The sequence below is a fragment of the Cynocephalus volans genome, chromosome 10 (genome assembly GCF_027409185.1).
Source record: "Cynocephalus volans isolate mCynVol1 chromosome 10, mCynVol1.pri, whole genome shotgun sequence".
Lineage (NCBI taxonomy): Eukaryota > Metazoa > Chordata > Mammalia > Dermoptera > Cynocephalidae > Cynocephalus > Cynocephalus volans.
The window spans coordinates 44,661,050-44,681,107 of NC_084469.1; the positions used below are offsets into that span (position 1 = coordinate 44,661,050).

Genomic DNA, 20,058 nt, shown 5'->3' on the forward strand with positions numbered 1-20,058 from the left:
CATCACTTAATCACTTTCTGAAGGCCTCACCTCTTAATACCACCACAATGGTTTCAACATGAATTTGGAGGAATGTAAATATTCGGAACATAGCATCCCACTCTGGCCCCCCAAAATTCATGTCCATCTCATAGACAAAATGTGTTCATTTCATCCCAGTAGCCCCAAAAGTCTTAACTCCAGTGAAGTCTTAATTCCAGCATTAACTCAGGAGTCTAAAGTCGAGAGTCTCATCTGAATATCTTCTGAATCAGATATGGGTGAGACTCAAGGTAGGATTCTTTTTGAGGCAAATTTCTCTCCAGCTGTAAGCCTGTAAAATCAAACTAGTTATGTGCTTTCAAAATACAATGGTGGAACAGGTATAGGATACACATTCTCATTCCAAAAGGGGGAAATAGGAAGGAAGAAAGGACAGGTCCTGACCAAGTTCAAAACCCAACAGGTCAAACAACATTACATCTAAAGGCTCCAGAGTAATCTTCTTTGACTTGAAGTCCCACCTTCCAGATACACTTAGGGCAGGGGTTGGGTCCACAAGGCTGTGGGAAGCCCCACTCCTATGGCTTTGCTGGGTGTAGTTCATGCACCAGCTCTCATGTGTTGGAGTTGCATGTCTGTGTCACTGGCTAGAGTTGTATGCTGGTGGCTCTACTGGTCTGTAGTCTCAGGGTCAACCCAGCCCACATGGCTGTACTGGGCATTGCCCTAGTGGGGGCTTTCTTTGGTGGCCCTGCCTCTGTAGCAGTTCTCTTCTTGGGACCTGAGGCTCTTGGGGCATCCTTTGAAATTTAGGTGGAGATAGCCATGCCCTCACAGCTTGATCACTCTGCACTTGTGAAGATGGCACTGTGCAGATACCACCATGGTTTACTGCCTGTGCTTTCTAGAGATGTGACCCAAGCCACACCTGGGCCTGCTTGAGCCACAGCTGGGGCAGCCAAGGAATGCTGCACTGGAGTGTGGGAAGCACAGCCTTGAAATTATTCTGTCCCCAAGGCCCTGGCATTCTGGGCCTGTGATGGGTGGGGCAGTAGCTGAGGTCTCAGAAATGCCTTCAGGGTCATTCCTCCATTGTCTTGGTGAATAGCATCTGGCTTCCTTATATCCATATTAATCTCCTTATCAAACATTTGCTTGTCCACACTCATGGTGTGAATAGGCTTTTGCGTTCTTTACAACATGCAGGTTGATAATTTTCAAAATCTTTAAGTTCTGCTTCCCTTTTGCTTATAAATTCCATCTTTAATTCATTCATCTCCTCACATTTTACTATAAGCAGTCAAGAGAAGCCACACTGCATCCTCAATGCTTTGCTTATAGATTTCTTCCACTAAGTGTCCTGTTTCATTGCTCTTAAGTTCTGCCTTTCACAAAACACTAGGACACAAACACAATTCAGCCAAACTCTTTGCCACTTTATAACAAGGATCACCTTTCCTCCAGTTTCCAATAACGTGTTCCCTGTTCTCATCAGAATAGCTCATATTTTTACCAATGTTCTCATCATAACCACTTGAGTAATCTCTGAGAAGATTGATGCTTTCTCTACAGCTCTTCTCTTCTTCTGAATCCTCACTAGAATCACCTTTTACGGTCTGTTCATGGTAGTGTAGGCTTTTTCTAGCTTTCTCCTCTTCCAGCCTCTGCCTTTTACCTAGTTCCAAAGCCACTTCCACATTTTGAGATACTTGTTACAGCAATACTCCACTTCTTACTACCACTTTCTGTCTTAGTCCATTCAGGCTGCTCTAGCGAAATACCCTAGACTGGGTAATTTATAAACAACAGAAATTTATTGCTTACAGTTCTGGAGCCTGGGAAGTCCCAAGATCAAGGCTCCACGAGATTTGGTGTCTGGTGAGGGCTCACCCCCAGCTTCTTAATTGTGCCTTGTTGCTGTGTCCTCACATGGCAGAAGAGTCGAGGCAGCTCCCTCCAACCTCTTTATAAGAGCACTAATCTCATTCAGGAGAGCAGAGTCCTTGTGACTTAGTCACCTCCCAAAAGGCTTTGCCTCAGTACTATCACATTGGGTATTAGGTTCCAATTTGGGGGGGACACCAACTTTCAGACAATAGCACTATCTTTGTGCAAGGACCAGGAGAAAATATGAGTAATGAAAGAAGTTGTGATAGAGTTACCATTAATTTGTTTTTACTTTCAAGAAACTTCTCTCTTGCTTTAATAACATCCTTTCAATTAAAAAATATACTGTCTTTGTTTGAATTTGTTGGGGAGGGAAAACTTTCCCTCTACGTTCTTAAGTTCAGTGTTCGGTGGCCGACACATTAAACTGACAAAAGACATATTAGCAAGAGGAAAGACAGATTTTAATCACAGCCATATGAGTTCACAAAAATGTGACTCAAAAAGGTGGCTTGGGGCTGGCCAGTTGGCTCAGTTGGTTAGAGCATGGTGTTACAACACCAGTGTCAAAGCATTCAGATCTCCCCACTGGCCAGCTACCAAAAAAAAAGTGGCTGGAATTTGGGGCTTATGTACCATCTCAGTATGGGAAGGGATGGGCAGAAAGGCACTTAGGGGAACACAGATGGCTTCATAATAGGGGAAGTGGGGAGGAGGGAAAGGACGTTTATGGAAGTGGGCCCTGAGGAGCATAGATGGGAGACTTGATTGTTCTGTGACAGTGTCTGTTTAGGTGTGCTGCCGACTTCTGGTTATTCTTGGTGAGGGGATTTTATGACAATTGAATTCTTTTGATTTCTTTTCAGAGGCTCTGAATTTGGACATATAAGAGATTTTAGGAACTCTAATGCTTTCAGCTCAAAATAATTTTTTGGTTATGGGGTTGTTTTCTGGCCTTGGTTTCACAGATTCTAAATATTATATATTTTTTTGCATATTTGGTGATTTGACACCTTAGATATAATGCTTGTTTTAAGTTAGTAGCAAATGATGTATGAAGGGAAAAGAAGGCATTATTCCTATAGCATCTCAAATGTAAAGATTTTGATATTTAGAATTAGATTTTAAAAATAATTTTGTATCCTCTGATTTTTTTCTTTCTTTAAAAAATTTTTTGGTGGCTGGACAGTATGGCGATCCGAACCCTTGACCTTGGTGGTGTTATAACACCACACTCCAACAAAGTGAGCTAACCAGCCAGCCTGCGTATCTTCTGATTCTTTATAGGTGAAAAAAATGCCAACTAGAAAAGAAAACAATGAAAAATGCTTTTTCAGAATATAAGCACATTATATAATCATTCAAAACATTATAATGCATAAAAGTTAGAAGAAAATAACAATTAATGCTTAATCCCACTGTTGAAAGACAAACCACTTGTATAGTTTGGTGAGCCTCCTTCCATTCGTTTTTTCCATTTTCTCGTAGTGATCCACGCTGAGTACGTAACTGTGCATACTGCTGCCGTCTCCCAGCACTACATGTCTTTTCCCAAGTCATTAAGAACTTTTGTAAACAGCATTTTTATTGGTTGTCTAACATCCCATTTTATGAATGTGACTTAGCTTGTCCAACCACAGCCTAAATTTGGGTTTTTATGGTTTCTTCTGTTCTTTGCCCATATAATATGGCAGTGAACATACTGGGTGAAAAAACCTTTTTCTGTACTTTGGCCTATTTTAGGTTTCTAAAACTGAGATCAGTGAGTTAAAGGTATGAATATTTATAAGGCTTTTCGTCAAATTAATTTCCTAAAGGGCTATCCATTATATTCTTTCACTGGCACTGAGGCCGAATGTCCTGCGAACAAGTGTTAAAAATGTAAAAAATCACTTTAGTTCTGGCATTTATCTTGCTTTGTTCTGTTTTTCTTTTTGTCCCTCTTCCTGACACCAACCTGGGCTCACACATTTCCTTTCATTGTCTTATGTCTCCTTCAGTCTCTCTTAATCTAGAGCAATTTGGAGGGTGGGGTAGATTTTGTCTCCTGGAGGGCATTTGGAAATGTCTGGAGACATTTTTCATTGTCACAATTGAGGGGTTTCTGCTGGCATCTAGTGAACAGAGGCCAAGGGTGCGGCTGAACATCTTAAATTACACAGGACAGCCCCGCAGCAAAACCTGTCTGCCCAGTGTCAGCGATGCAAGGTCTAGAACAGTCCTTCCACTAGTTCTGTTTATTGACATTGACTTTTTTTAAAAAATTGAAGTCAAAGTCACCTAACATAGAATTAACCATTTTAATTCTTTATTTTGTGTGTGTGTGTGTGTGTGTGTGGCTGGCCCGAGTAGGGATCCGAAGAATTAAATATTTTAAAATGTGAAAAATTCAGTGACATTTTATATTTCCATAACATTGTTCAATTCTTTTTAGTTTCAAAAGTTTTCATCACCCTAGAACATCCTGTACCCATTAAGAAATCCCTCCCCACACCCGCTTCCCCCAATCCCTGCCAACCACTAATCTACTTTCTGTCTCTATGAATTTGCCTATTCTGGACATTTCTTAGAAATGAAATAATACACTACGTGAGCTTTTGTGTCTGGCTTCTCTCACTCAGTATAGTGTTTTCGAGGTTCATCCATGTTAGCATGTGGCAGTACTTCATTCCTTTAGATGGCTGAATAATATTGCATTGTGTGGCTATATCACACTTTGTTTATCCATTCATCAGTTGATAGAAATTTGGATTGTTTCCACCTTTTGGCTGTAATGCTGCTTTATGTATTCATGTACAAGTTTCTCTGTGGACACATGATTTCATTTCTCTTGGTATAAACCTAGGATTGGAATTGCTTGGTCCTGTGGTAATTCTGTGTTACCTTTTTGAGGACCTGCTGTATTCTATAGTAGTTGTACCATTTTACATTCCTATCAGTGTACAAAGGTTCCAGTTACTACACATCCTCATCTATACTTATTTTCTGAATTTTTTAAATTGTAGCCCTCTTAGTGGGTATGAAATAGCATCTCATTGTGGTTTTGATTTGCGTTTCCCCGATGACTAAGGATGCTGAGCATTTTTTCATGGGCTTGTGGGCCATTTGTATGTCTTCTTTAGAGAAATGTCCATTTCAAACTGGTTATTTGTCTTTTTATTATTGTGTTGTAAGAGTTCTTCATATATTTTGGGTATCTTATCAAATTCATAATAAGCAAATATATCCTCCCATTCTGTAGGTTGTCTTTTCACTTTCTTTTTTTATTTTTTGGTGGCTGGCCAGTACAGGGATTGAACCTTGAACCCTGGTGATATCAGCATTATGTTCTAACCAGAAGCTAACCATCCAGCCTCACTTTCTTCATAGTGTCTTTTGGCACAAAAGGTTTTACTTTTGATTCAGTACAGTTTTTAATTTGTTGCTTGTCTTTTGGAGTAATATCTAAGAATACTGTTTTCTTTAATTTCTTTTAACAACATTGTAGAGTTTTCACAAGTCTTTCACCTTCTTGGTTAAATTTATTTCTAGGTGTTTTATTTTTTGGATGCTTTTGTAAATGTAGTTGCTTTCTTAACTTCCTCTTTGGATTATTTATTGCTAGTGTGTAGAAAAACCAATTTTTGTGTGTTGACCTTGTACTCTGCAACTTTGCTGAATTCATATATTAGCTTTGGTAGTTTTTTGGTGGATTCTTTGGGATTTTCTATATGTGGGATCGTGTCATCTCCTGATAGAGATAGTTTTACGTCTTTCTTTCTGATCTGGATGCCTTTTCTTTATTTTTCTTTCCTGACTCCCCATGCTAGCACATCAGTGAATAGCAGTGGTACAAGTGGGCACCTTTGTCTTGTTCCTGAAGTTAGGGGAAAGCTCTCAGACTGTCACCGTTAAGTATCATAGTTGCCCTCTATCAGATTGAGGAAGTTCCCTTCTATTCCTAGTTCGTTGGGTGTTTTTATCGTTAGACATTAACTTCCTAAAGGCTTTGTTTTACTTTTTAATACAGAAATTTTGGTGTGTGTTTTTTATTCTAACCAGTGCTGATTCCTAAAGAAAAGCCCCCAATCACAGTTGTTGGCGATGTTGGAGGAAGAATCGCCATCATTGTGGTATGTAGAGTTCTTTATTATTATTAATTTTAGTATTTACCATTGTTATTCTGTTGGCTTATTTGTTATATGGATATAAAAGGCCGAGGGATAGGGATATGGCTAGGTAAGTCTTATTTAAGTTGGTGACTTGCTAAATGTTTACTTTGGCCCACAAATTAAAGAATGCTCTTATTAGTAAAAAATTGCTAACTTCTTAGTTCACTAAATATTGTGTAGCTGTTTATCATAACATGGGAAGTTGTTTTGTTAAAAGTCGGGTATGAAGTTGATTTTACTGTTCAAAACACACATCCTTTCACACGTCATAAAACCAGTGCACAAGAAGAATAAATTTAATGCCTGTATAGTTTAAAGAATAGAAAGAACACCTGGGAACCCACTGCTGCACTTGAGAGAGAGAACGTTGCCAGGTACACTTGAAGCCTCCTCTGGTACCCTTGAAGCTTGCCCTGGTCTCCTTCTCTCTTGCCCCAGAGGTGGTCACTAACCTGAGAGTTGTCTATTCATACCCTTATCTTTACACTCTACCATGAGTATATGTTCCCTTAATTGATGTTTTGTTTTGTTTTCATTGTTTTTGGCATTTGTATAAAGGCATCTTCGTGAACTTCCTGACTTTTTGTTCAGTACTGTTGTTGAGGTCCACCCGTATGGTGACTTGTAGTTGAACGTCACTCTTTCTCACTGCTGTGTGGCATTCTCCAATGTAACCATCACACAACTGATTATCTGTTCTCCAAGCACTGAACATCCAGTTTTTTTCTGTTTCTAAGTCTGCTTTGAATACACATTTATCTTCTGCTGCATCCATGCAAGAGTTTCTAAGAGCCTGGGAGTGGAGTTGTTGTGTCCCCACCCAATCCCCAGCTCCTGGTGTCTTCATCCATTTGTGCTGCTATAACAGAATATCTGAGACCAGGTAATTTATAAAGAACAGAAAATTATTCTCTCACAGTTCTAGAGGCTGGCACTCTAAGATAAAGGTGCCAGCATTCGGTGTGGTGAGAGTCTTCTTGCTGAGTCCTCACGTGGCAGAGGCAGAAGGGCAAAAGGAGACAAACTGCGTCCTCACACGGCAGGAGAGCAGAAGAGAGAGAACCCACTTCCACAGGCCTTTTTATAGTGACATCAATCCACTCATGAAGGCGGTGCCCTCCTGACCCAAACTCTTCCCATCAGGCCCCACCTCCTGACACTGTCCCTCTGGGGAGTAAGTTTCTAACACATGAATTTTGGAGACAGAAAGGCATTCAGACCATAGCACCTGGCAGCCACTGATCTGCCCTCTGTCTCTATAACTGTTATTTCAAGAATGTCGTATAGGGCCGAGACTGTGGCGCACTCGGGAGGGTGCTGCGCTGGGAGCGCGGCGACGCTCCCAGCGGCCGCGGGTTCGGGTCCTATATAGGAATGGCCGGTGCACTCACTGGCTGAGTGCCGGTCACGAAAAAGACAAAAAAAAAAAAAAAAGAATGTCGTATAAATGTAATAGACAGTATGTAACCTTTTGAGATTGATTTTTATTTTGCTTAACATGATTCTCTTGATCCATCCAATTTGTTTTGTATATTAATATTTTATTCCTTTTTATTGCTGAGCGGTATTCCATGGTATGTAGATACCATTTAACTGTTGAAGGACATTTGGATTGTTTTCAGTTTTCAGCTATTACACGTAAAACTGCTATGCACATTCATGTCTGGATTTTTGTGTGAACAAAGTTTTAATTTCTCTGGGATAAATGCCCAAAGTGCAGTTGTTGGTTTGCATGGTAATTGCAAGTTCAATCTTATAAGAAACTGTTAAACTGTTTTCCAAAGTGGCTGTACCATTTTACCAGTAGCACTTTTAAGGTAATGTATGTATCTTTTTATTATAATAATATCAGTGTATATTTGAAGAGTAATATATGTATGTAACGTAAATATGTGAATATTTATTTAACTCTAGACAGTGTTTGATACCATTATGGGTTTAAAATAATTCTGGGAGCCTGGGAATCTGGTCTTTAGGTACAAACCACTGGACTGGATTGTTTTTAATTAAAAATCATTATTAATTAATCATTATTATTAATCATCATTGTTTTTCCCAAAGTAAGAACATGCGTAAAAAGCATATTTCCTGTATGCTCAGTGAAGAAATTTTGGAAAATAAGGAAAAGTAGTAAGAAAAGGGGAAAGAGCCACCCATAGTTCCATTACACAGAGTCAAAAGCATCTTCTTAACAATTTTTCTATGCATTTAAAAAACAATTATTCCTCAAACATTTCTGGATCCACCTGAACTGTGCGGGCACAATTCTGACCAGTTGGGGTACAGAGATGGAAAGAGTGTCTCCCCCAGGGAGCCTGGAGTATGGTGGGAGACAGCCCTGTAAGGCGCAAGTGCTGTGCAGGAGGGACGTGTGGGGGCATGGTGATGGGGACAGGGGACCATGCCATCTGCACATTAAAACTGAACAGCAAATTGGTTACAGTAAATTTAGACAGACCTTTTCTTTTTCGCAGTTGTCTAACCCATCTTTGCAAAAGTGTTCATGAGCCTTTTGCTCCACCTATGATTTGGCAGGATGACATCATTGATGACGTTGACAGCTTTCTTGCTGCAGCAGAGACACTGAAGGAGAGAGGTGCATACAAGATCTTCGTGATGGCAACTCATGGCTTGTTATCTTCCGACGCCCCCCGGCTGATTGAAGAGTCTGCCATTGACGAGGTAACAGGCTTGCCATGTGTGGGCACGTCCTAGTCCTCAATAACAGAGTAGGTGCAAAAGTGAGCTCTTTCGTAGTTAAGAGTGGATTAAGAATGGGTTATATTTGCATTTCGTTGAATATAAGCCTCTATCTCTACCACTTTTTCAAAAATTAAAAGCTGTATTGAGATGTAATTCACATGCTGTACAGTTCACCCACTGAAAGTATGCAATTCAGTGGTTTTTAGAATGTCCAGAGTTGTGCAGTCATTACCACAGTTGATTTTAAAACATCTTTCTCTCCCCCAAAAGAAATCCCATATGTATTAGCAGTCACTGCATTTTCTCTCAGTCCCTGCAGCCCCTGGCAATCACTGATCTCTTTTCTATCTGTATGGATTTACCTATTCTGGACATTTCATATAAATGAGATCATACAATATGTGATCTTTCGTGACTGACTTCTTTCACTTAACCATAGTATTTTCAAGGTTCATTCATGTTGCAGCATGGATCAATACTTTGTTCCTTTTTGTGACCAAATAAAATTCTGCTGTATGGATACACCACATTTTGTCTCTCTCTTCATAAAATTGATGGAAATTCAGGTTGTTTCCACCCTATTATGAATAATGCTGCTGTGAACATTTCATGTATTAGTTTTTGTGTGAACATGTGTTTTCAATTATCTTGGTTATATACCTAGGAATAGAGTTGTTGGGTTATGTAGTAACTCTATGTTTAAGCTTTTGAGAAAATGCCAGACTCTTTTACAACGCAGCTGAACCGTTTTACATTCTTACCAGCAGTGATTGGGGGTTACAGTTTCTACACATTCTCACCAGCACTTGTTATTATCTGTCTTTTTGGCTATAGTTGTCCTAGTGGGTGTGAGCTTATCAAATCTTAACTTAAGAAACACAGGTAGCTAATGTTGTCTGGAAATGTTGAAGGTAGGGTAGACCTGCTGTCCTGTCAGTTAGAACCTTGGAGGTTTGGGAATGTATCACGTTCAGATCAAGCTGTGAAGTTGCTTGGCTTTCTGATGCTCTTAGGGTTTTTTCTGTTGATTCACAGGTGGTGGTCACCAATACAATTCCACATGAAATCCAGAAGCTCCAGTGCCCCAAGATTAAAACCGTGGACATCAGCATGATCCTTTCCGAAGCCATCCGCCGGATTCACAATGGGGAGTCCATGTCCTACCTTTTCAGAAACATAGGTTTAGACGACTGAACAGCTTTCCTGTTTTTTAAACTCCCAAGGGCCAAACTGGAAATGTGGGAGCAAGTGCTGTGAGGGGTCCTGTGCGATCAGATGTGCTGCACAGGAGCTGTGTGTTCTGCTCCTCCTTCCCCACGCCCTCCCTTCTTGATGATTCCTATGAAGATAGACCAACTTTTTATGTCGGTTTGGGTGTTTGTGAGTTTTGGGGACAATTTTTATAAAAGAAAAACTTGGTTCTCAAATAAAATCTGGTTGTTCTTAGTTTAGATATTTAAAAAAACTCTTGGAATAAGATTTTTAAGCTCACAAATAGCCTTTTTCCAAAGTTGCTTGAGCCAAGTGCTTAAAAATTTAATAAAATAAAATGATCTACTGTATGATACCTGCAATTGAAAAGCCAGAAAGATTGTACTGTCAAATCCATTAAATAATGTTTTTAGAAATGCTTTTCTAGACAAGCATATGGAATATGTGGTCCTATTTATTTTCTGCAGCAAAAGAAGGAATGAAAACTTTTGTTTGTGTGTGTTTTTTAAAACTTCGTGTTTGGGCAATTGTTTTATAACTAAAATAAAATGAAAGGTGAATATACATGGTGTGGATGTTGAAGTGTCATCAGCTTGTTAAGTTTTCTCTTCTGCAGCTTTTAGTGGGGACACAGTAGTAGCCTCTTAGGGATGTAATGTTCCCTGTTCTGACAATTTGTCAAAGACCCTGAAAGTGCATGAGGCTTAGTCATTTGACTGGGGCAGCAGTGGGGTTTGAGTCTCGGTGTGAGGGTGAGCAGGTCAGTGAGCAGGTGCAATGGGCCATCCACCTCTGGTGTGGACTTGCTCTCACTTCTTTTTAAATTTATTTTTTAATTGAAATGTAATTGATTATACATATTGGATACAGAGTTGACTGTCAGTATTTATGTACAATATGTGATGATCAAATCAATATTATTAGCATGTTCATTGTTACAAATCGTAATTATTCTTTGTGTCCCTTACCCAGTTTCTCCCTAACTACCGCCACCCCTTTCCCAAATCTAGGAACCATAGGTCCATTCTCTCCTTCTGAAAGTTCACTGTACTATTGTGGTCTTTCTTTCTCTTCCTCCCTCTCTCTCTCTCTCTCTCCCTCCCTCTCTCTCTCTCTCTCTCTCTCTCTCTCTCTCTCTCTCTGTCTTTCTCGCTGTTTCTCTTTCTTTGTTCCCATTTTTGAGTGAGGACATGTGGTATTTTCCCTTTCTCTGCCTGGCTTATTTCACTTAACATAATTTTCTCCAAGCTCATCATGTTGCTGTGAATGGCAGAATTTCATTCTTTTTAATGGCTGAGGAGTATTCCATTGTGTATATATACCACATTTTCCTTATCTGGTTGTCTTTTGATGAACATTTAGATTAGTTCCATATCTTGGCTATTTAAATAGAGCTGTAATAAACATGCGAGTGTAGATATCCCTTTGAGATGAGGATTTCCATTCCAGTGGAATTGCTGGATTGTGTGGCAGTTCTATCTGTAGTTGTTTGAAGAAACTCCATACTGTTTTCCATAGTAGCCGCACTAATTTACAGTCCCAACAACAGTGTAGGAGGGTCCACTTTCTCCACATCCTCACCAGCATTTGTTATTCTATCTTTTTTATAATAGCCAGTCTAGCTGGGGTGAGATGATATCTCAGTGTGGTTTTGATTTGCAGTTTTCTGATGCTTCATGATGTTGAGCATTTTTTCATGTACCTGTTGACCTTTGAAAAATGTCTATTCAGCTCCTTTGCCCATTTTTTAATTGCCATTTGTTTTTTACTGTGAAGTCATTTTGAGTTCCTTGTATATTCTGGATATTAATCCCTTGTTGGATGCATAGTTTGCAAATATTTTCTCCCATTCTGTAGGTTGTCTTTTTACTCTGTTGATTGTTTTCTTTGCTGTGCAGAAGCTTTTTAGTTTGAGATAATGCCACTTATTTTTTCTTTTGTTGGCTATGCTTTTGGAGTCTTATTCATAAAGTCTTTGCCCAGTCCTACATCCTGAAGTGTTTCCCCTGTGTTTTCTAGTTTCAGGTCTTAAATATTTAAGTCTTTAATCCATTTTGAGTTGGTTTTGGTATATTTTGTTATATGGCAAGAGGTATATGTATTTATCCATTCTTCTGTGCATGGATATCTAGTTTCCCAGCACCATTTACTGAAGAGGCTGTCCTTTCCCTAGTGTATGTTCTTGATGCATTTTGTCAAAGATCAGTTGGCTCTAAGTGTTTGGATTGATTTTTGGGTTCTCTATGTTGTTCCATTGGTCCATATGTCTATTTTTATGCTAGTACCATGTTGTTTTGGCTACTATAGCTTTGTAGTATAGTTTGAAGTCAGGGAGTGTTATGCCTCTTGTTTTTTTTTTCTTTTGTTTTGTTTTTGCTCAGGATTGCTTTGGCTCTTTTGGGGTCTTTTGTTACATATGAATTTAAAAATTTTTTTTTTTCTATTTCTGTGCAGAATGTCATTGGTATTTTAATGGGGATTGCATCGAATCTGTATGTAGATTCTTTTGGGTGGTATGAACATTTTCACAGTGTTAATTCTTCAAATCCAAGAGCTTGGAATGTCTTTCCATCTTTTTGTGTCCTCTTTAATTTCTTACAGCAGTGAAAAGTTTTTTGTAGTTCTCATTGTAGAGATCTTTCACTTCTTTGGTTAAATTTATTTCTAGATATTTTATTATTTTGGTAGCTATTGTAAATGGGCTTGCTTTCTTGATTCCTTTTTCTACTTGTTTATTATTGGTGTATAAGAATGCTACTGATTATTGTGTATTGATTTTGTATCCTGCAACTTTACTGAATTTGTTTATGAGCTCTAGGGGGTTTTTGGTAGAGGTTATCAGTTTTTCTATATATAGGATCATGTCATTTGCAAACAGTGACAGTTTGACTTTGTCTTTTCCAATTTGGATGCTGTTTATTTCTTTCTCTTTCCTGATTGCTCTGGCTAGTATTTCTAATACTATGTTGGATAGGTGTGGTGAGAGTGGGCATCCTTGTCTTGTTCCTGTTCTTAATAGAGTCTTTCAGTTTTTCCCCATTCAGGATGCTGTTGGTGGTGGGCTTTATTGTGTTGAGATACTTTCCTTCTATACCTATTGATTTGCATATATTGAACCATCCTTGCTTCCCTAGGATGGATCCCACTTGACCATGGTGTATAATCTTTCTGATGTGTTGTTGTATTCTGTTTGGTAATATCTTGAAGATTTTTGCGTTTATGTTCATCAAGGATATTGGCCTGTAGCTTTCTATTTTTGTTGTGTCTTTGATTTTGGTATCAGGGTGATGCTGGCCACATAGAATGAGTTTGGGAGAATGGCCTCTGTTTCAGTTTTTTGGAATAGTTTGAAAAAGATTGGTGTTAATTCTTCTTTAAGGGCTTGGTAGAATTCAGCAGTGAAGCCAATGGTCCTGGGCTTTTCTTTGTTGAGAGACTGCTGAATTGCTTCGGTCTTGTTGCTTGTTATTGGTCTATTCAGGTTTTGTATTTCTTCTTAGTTTTGGTAGTTTGTATATGTTCAGAAACTTACCCATATCCTCCAGATTTTCAAATTTGTTGGCATATAGTTGTTCGTAATGGTCTTAATGATTCTTTGTATTTCTGTGGTATCGGTTGCAATGTCTTCTTTTTCAGTGTTGATTTTTTTGTTGTTTGTGTCTTCTTTCTTCTTTTTTTAGTTAGTCTGGCCAATGGCTTGTCTACTTTGTTTATTCTTTCAAAAAACCAACTTTTTATTTCATTGATTTTTTTGTATTGTTCTTTTGGTCTCTGTCATTTAGTTCTGTTCTCTCCTCCCACCCCCCATTTAGTTCTGTTCTGATCTTAATTATTTCTTTCCACCTACTAGTTTTGGGTTTAGATTGTTCTTGTTTATTTAATTCTTTGAGATTTAACATTAGGTCATTTATTTGAAGTCTTTCTTTTCTTTTTATGGAAGCACTTACTTCAGTAAACTTCCCTCTTAGTACTGCTTTTCCAGTATTCCATAGGTATTTGGTAAGTTGTGCTTGTATTTTCATTTGTTTCAAGGAATTTTTTTATTTCCAGCTTTATTTCTTCTTTGACCCATTGGTCATTCAGGAGCATTTTGTTTAATTTCCACTAATTTGTATCATTTCCAAAGTTTTGTTTGGTATTAATTTCTAATCTTATTCCATTGTGCTCTGAAAACATACTTGATATGATTTCAATCTTTTAAAATTTGTTGAGATTTAATTTGTGGCCTAATATGTGGTCTGTCTGGGAGAATGTTTTGTGTGTTGATGAGAAGAATGTATATTCTGCCATTGTTGGATGAAATGTTCTATGTATGTCTGTCAAGTCCATTTGGTCTAAGGTGCTGATTAAATCCAATATTTCTCTGCTGATTCTTTGTCTAGGTGATCTGTCCAATTCTGAGAGCAGCTTATGAAAGTCTCCAACTATTACTGTGTTGGGGTCTATCACTCCCCTTAGATCCAGTAACAGTTTCTTTATATATCTAGGTGCTCTGATGTTGGATGCATATGTTTATGATTGTTATATCTTCTTGCTTCATTGATCCTTTTATCATTATATAGAGTCCTTCTTTGTTTCTTTTTATAGTTGTTAGTTTGAAATCTATTTTATCTGGTATAAGTATGGTAGTTCCTGCTTGGTTTTGGTTTCCATTTGCATGAAATGTCTTTTTCCATCCCTTCACTATTAGTGTATTTGTGTCTTTGTTGGTGAAGTGAGTTTCTTGCAGGCAGCATATAGTTGGGTCAAGTTTTTTAATCCGTTCTGCCAGTCTACATCTTTTAAGTGGAGAATTTAGTCCATTTACATTCAGGGTTGTGTTATTGAAAGCTATTGCCTTATTTTTGCCATTTTATTAATTTCTCTGTGGTTTCATATTTCTTATGTTGCTTTTATTCCTTATCTTTGCTGTTGGGTGTTTTTTTGTATTGATAAAATACATCTTTCTCTTTTTTTCTTTTGTTTGTTTCTTTTTTTTTGTTTTTCTTTTTTATTAATATTATTTTTTTACATTCTCTGATGTTGTGGAGCAGTTGGGAGGGAGGGGGAGAAGAGAAAGGGGAAGGAAATGGGATGGAGGAAGGAGGAGGGGTGGGATTGAGGCCTGTGGCACCCCCCTCATTCCCACAGGGGAGACCAGGGGGCTTCCAGAGGTGGCTGAGCCGCACTTTCTGGCTTAGTAGCCCAGGGGACTTTTGATCCTTCTAGGTGTTATAGGTGTTCTTTGGTGAAGGTGGGACCTTTACTAGTTAATATCAAACTTTGTCTCTGATTGTGGGTACTTTTATTCTTTCAGATCTGTGTTGGATTATTTGCTGTTCCCACCACTTAAACTCTGCACTGGAACTAATTTTTTGTCCTTTGCTTCTAAAATGGGGGAACTTCCTGTGGGGACCAGCACTTGAGCCCTGTGATTGAGCAAATTGCTGCTTTGCTGCTGATTCTCTGGGGAAGGATTTTTGTGAAGCTCAGGTTTTAATAATTGACTTTATAGGTACTTCCAGCTCTCATGAGATCCAGTACAACTGGGTTGTGTAGATACTCTGATCTGCGCCTGAGTCATTTCATCAAACTGCACCCCATGCAATTCTGCATTCCTGACCAGTCTCCTCTGAGTGGTCCTACACTGATTGGGGGGCAGATCAGCTGTCCTTGCTGTGCTCCAGTGTTCCGCTGGTGGGCCTGTCTCCCCCTGCCACCTGTACTCCAAACACTTCCCATAGGACGGGCCATGAGTGGGTCCCTTGCAATGACTCACTGGCCTCTGAGTGGCTCCTTTTTTTCAGTTGTTGTAGCTCCTTGCTCCTATGTGGGTCCACGGGTGCCCTGTTAGTGGTCTTGCTGGCCTGGGGGCACCAAGGCCCTATTTTCCCCTGCTGCCTCCAAGTAACTTCATAGGAAGGGCACAGCTGTGGCTTTTGCCAGCTCCCGCTCTGTGTTAAGCAGCTGTAGCCTGGAAGTGGCTGGGATTCGAAATGGTCAAAGCGGTTTTTTGTTTCTCTCATCGTGGCTTCTACCGCCTTCATGAACTCCATAGGTCTCTCCTCCTCTTCCCCTGAGCTCTCTAGTTGTCCCAGCTTGGCTGTTGTTGCTTTTTTAAAGTTGTAAATTGGATGCTTTGTCGGACAGAGTGATGCTGGGGACCATTTATTCCTTCATCTTGACTGTAATTATTCTTCCTTTTTCTCATTTGCATATCTCATCTACTAGCAGTTTTTATTTTTTCTAGGGTTTTTTTTGTTTTTTTGTTTTTGTTTTTTTAAAGGAGATGACTGGTCAGGGGATCTTAACCCTTGACTTGGTGTTGTCAGCACCACGCTCTCCCAAGTGAGCCATGGGCTGGCCCAATTTTTTCTCTTGTGTTTATGGTGACATATAAGCTCTCTTTTGATTCCAGATGTAGGATCGCCTTCAGGATTTGCTGAAGGGCTGGTCTTGTGGTGATGAATTCCTGCAGTTTTTGTTTGTCTGGGGAAGATACTATTTCTCCTTCATTTCTGAAGGGAAGCTTTGCTGGATATAGTGTTCTTGGTTGGCAGTTTTTTTCTTTTAGCACTTTTTTTTTTTTTGGAACGGTAAGGGGATCGCAACCGTCGGCACGGTGTTGTCTACACCACGCTCAGCCAGTGAGCGCACCGGCCATCCCTATATAGGATCTGAACCTGTGGCCTTGGCGCTCCCAGCGCCGCACTCTCCAAGTGAGCCACAGGGCCTCTTTTAGCACTTTGACACTGTCCTGGCCTGTACAGTTTCTTTTGAGAAGTCTGCTTGTTAGCCTGATGGGATCCCCTTAGAGGTAATTTGACAACTTTTCTCTTGCTGTTTTTAGAATTCTTTCTTTGTCTTTGACTTTTGACAATTTGACTATAATGTGTCTTGGGGAGGTCCTTTTTGATTGAAACTGTTTGGGGTTCTTTGAGCTTATTGGATCTGTAAGACCTTGTTTCTCGCAATATTTGGGACTTCCCAAATACTGTGAGCTATTTCATGAAACAGCTTTATTCATTAAACAGCTATTTCATTAAACAGCTTTATTCAGCTGTTATTTTATTAAACAGGCTTTCAAGGCCCTTTCCTTTCTCTTCCCCTTCCTGTACACCTATAATATCCATGTTTATATGTTTAAGGTTATCAGAAAGATTTTGCAGGCTTTCTTCATTCTCTTACATTCTTTTTTCTTTTTTTTTCTCTTTTGGTTCAACTGTGAATTCAAAAAGCCTCTCTTCTAGTTTGGAGATTCTTTGTTTTGCTTGTTCTAGCCTGCTGCTCATGCTCTTTGTTGTATTTTTTTATTTCTTTGAATGAATTCTTCAGTTCCACAATTTCTGCTTGGTTTTTTTTATTGTTTGTGTCATTTTGTTGGATTTCTCATACATGTCCTCAAATTTCTTTCTGACTTTGTTATGATGGATGCATTTTACATTTCCTGAGTGTTACCCTTTGGGATTCCCCCTCAGGCAACTCATCAGTTTCCTGTTGTTTGGAGTCTGGTATTGGAGAATTGTAGTCTTCTGGGGGAGTCATGTTTCCGTTTTTTCATGCTTCTCATATCTCTGCATTGACATCTGGGTGGTGTGACACTTCTTTTAATTCTCGGAGTGGCTTTCGAAGGAGGAGACCCTTTCCTGTAGAAGTATATTCTATATTGACAGTCAGGTTGGGCATTTTAAGTTTGGATCTAGATGCGTGTGGTAGTGCAGCTTTTGTGTGACTTCTTCAACTGTATTCAATCTTAGAGTCGTCTCTGGGTGCCTTCATGGATTAGGTGGTGGGACTCTTGGTAGTTTCTTATGGTGGGTTCCTTGTTGGGCTGAGTGATCCACTGTTGGTGAGTAAGCAGATGTATACTGTCGCAGCAGGTCCTGGTAGCTCTGTAGAGGGCCACTGGCTCAGCTTTTGAGCCTGGAGCAAGCCTGTGTGAATACTGCAGGACCCAGAGGCTTTCTAGAGGGGTGCTATAGGGAGAAAAAGCTGCTACCTGATCAGCTGTTGGCTTGGGAGTAGGTGTACATAGCTGTCCTGGGCCTGGCAGCTCTGCAGGTGGCCACTGTTGAGCCTGATGTAAGCCTGTAAGGGTGCAGCTGAGGCCAGAAGCTCTGCAGAGGTCTGCCTAGGAGCATCAGAGGCCTTACCTGATCTGCTATTGGTCTGGGAGCAGATATACACTGAGGTAACAGGTCCTGGAAGCTCTGCAGAGGGCCATTAGGTCAGCTTTTGAGCCTGGAGAGAGACTATGTGAATGATGTAGGACCCAGCGGCTCTCTGGAGGCATGCTGCAGGAAGGGCAAGCTGCTACCCAGTTGCTGTTGAGCCTGATGCAAGCCTGCAAGGGTGTACCCAAGTCCAGCAGCACTATTGAGACCTGCCTTGGAGAGAGGGTGCTGTGTGAATTCAGACACTGGGGTCTCAGTCTTTCTGTCTGTCCTTCAGTCTGTCTGTCCTATGCTTCAGGCAGCCTGTGCCTTGGTCCCACTGGCACCCATGAGCACGGTAGAATGCAGGCAGGGCCTCCAGACAAAGGGAGTTAGACTCACTGGGTCCAGGGCAGGGTGCACTTCTGCTCCCTGGGGTTTTGGCTCCCTGATGGTGCTGAGACTCAGCCATTCAGGGCAGGAGGGGTTTTAATCTTGAGCTTTCACTATGACACTCAGCTACACTAATTCCCAGACACTCTCCAGCTGGGCCTGGGGGGACTTCCTTGAGGTGGGGATCGCCGGTGTTCGCGGTGGCGGTGGGAATAACTGGGGTCTTTTCCAGCTTACCTTCTCTCTGCCTGTTCCCAGCGGGTCCCTGTGGCATGGCTGAGGCCAGATGCTCTGCTCTGCTGTCTACGGGCCGTTCCCTTCCACGCTTCACAAGGATCTCTTCAGTCTCCATGGTGCTCTGCACCGTGTTGCCTCAGGTTTGAGTCAAAATATATATTTGTTTGGCTGCTGTTTTGGTCTCTCTTTATGGGGAGGGGACTAGTTCCAGACCTCTCTAGTTGGCCATCTTGGGAAGGTCTCCTACTCCCACTTCTATGGCACGGCAGTCCTTGAAACGTGCCACCACGTGTTCTGGGGGATGAGAAGCCCGGGGGGAGCATCACGAGGGCGTGGTGGCATTCCCATCCAAGTCATAGAGGGAAAAATCTAGGCTTTCTCACAAAGATTAATTTTGCTTACAAAAAAAGAAACCCTAAACCTTTGCTTTCTGCATGTCTTAAGAACCTGAAACAAAATAGCAGTTGATTTAGCACAAAATTAAGATTAGTCACTTGTCGTTTGCCCTATTGGGGTTTCTTGGCACTCCAGAGAGAGCAGTGTGACTCTCAGGGCTTGCCTGGAGCAGGCCTGGGAGCCCACATGTGCAGCAGCACCAAGGATGCCTCTTCTGGAAACTTCCCTGACTGATGTCTGCTCACCCATGCTGTGCTCAGCACACACTGCAGTGCCCAGCTCCTGCCAGCCACCTTTTTACTTCTAGGGAAACAGTCTTGGAGAAAGCCATTCCCACCCCCTGGTTTTCAAATCCAGTTAATGACAGAGCTGTTAAAAGGTGTCCTTGCTTTTTGCGAACCTGTTCCTAGAAATGGGAACTCCAGACTTCGGGAATGAACGGGCTTAGGGAATACATGCTGACAGCCGCTCTGGCCAGTGCAGCTCTGGTCTGCAGCAGGTCGCTGCCCTCCAGCCAGTTACCACTTTTGGAAGAAGAGCCTTGGGAACAAGGTGTCACCACACATGAGAGAGGAGCCAGCCTGTGTCATTGGGGCCTCACAGTGTTTCTGTGAAACGGGCTGAGGAAGCCTCAGTGGTGAATCTCACGTGTCCAGACACTGTGGTGTTTGGCTCTTGTCCCACCGTCTGCCCCTCTGGATGCTGTCTTTCCGTTCTCTGTCACATGCACGGCTGAGGAAGTTGCTGTGCGCATTAGCTTTAGGACAAGTGGCACGCACTTTCTGAGTGGCCTTGGGCCACTGCTGTGTGGTGTCTCTTGGCATGCTGGCCCTTCCCTGTCATTTTGGGAGTGGCAGTGTTGCTGCACTAGCAAGGGGAGGAAGGGTTCTGCTCTAGAATTTGTTTGAGGAAAAATTTACCATTGAGCTGAGTCAGAAGACAGCTTCCTCTGGGTGGCTGTGTCC

At 40.9% G+C, this 20,058-nt stretch overlaps 1 protein-coding gene across 4 annotated transcripts in view; it reads left to right on the forward strand.

The window, feature by feature from the left end:
* Positions 1-10,454, forward strand: part of PRPSAP2 (phosphoribosyl pyrophosphate synthetase associated protein 2) — a 49,888-nt gene extending 39,434 nt beyond the window's left edge. For all 4 annotated transcript variants that reach the window (XM_063110303.1, XM_063110304.1, XM_063110306.1 and 1 more), the window contains 3 exons: positions 5,911-5,981; positions 8,556-8,702; positions 9,759-10,454. In XM_063110303.1, coding sequence (XP_062966373.1) covers positions 5,911-5,981; positions 8,556-8,702; positions 9,759-9,917 — 377 coding nt within the window. In that variant the 3' untranslated portion in view covers positions 9,918-10,454. The remainder of the gene's footprint in view (positions 1-5,910; positions 5,982-8,555; positions 8,703-9,758) is intronic.
* Positions 10,455-20,058: the final 9,604 nt, after the last annotated feature.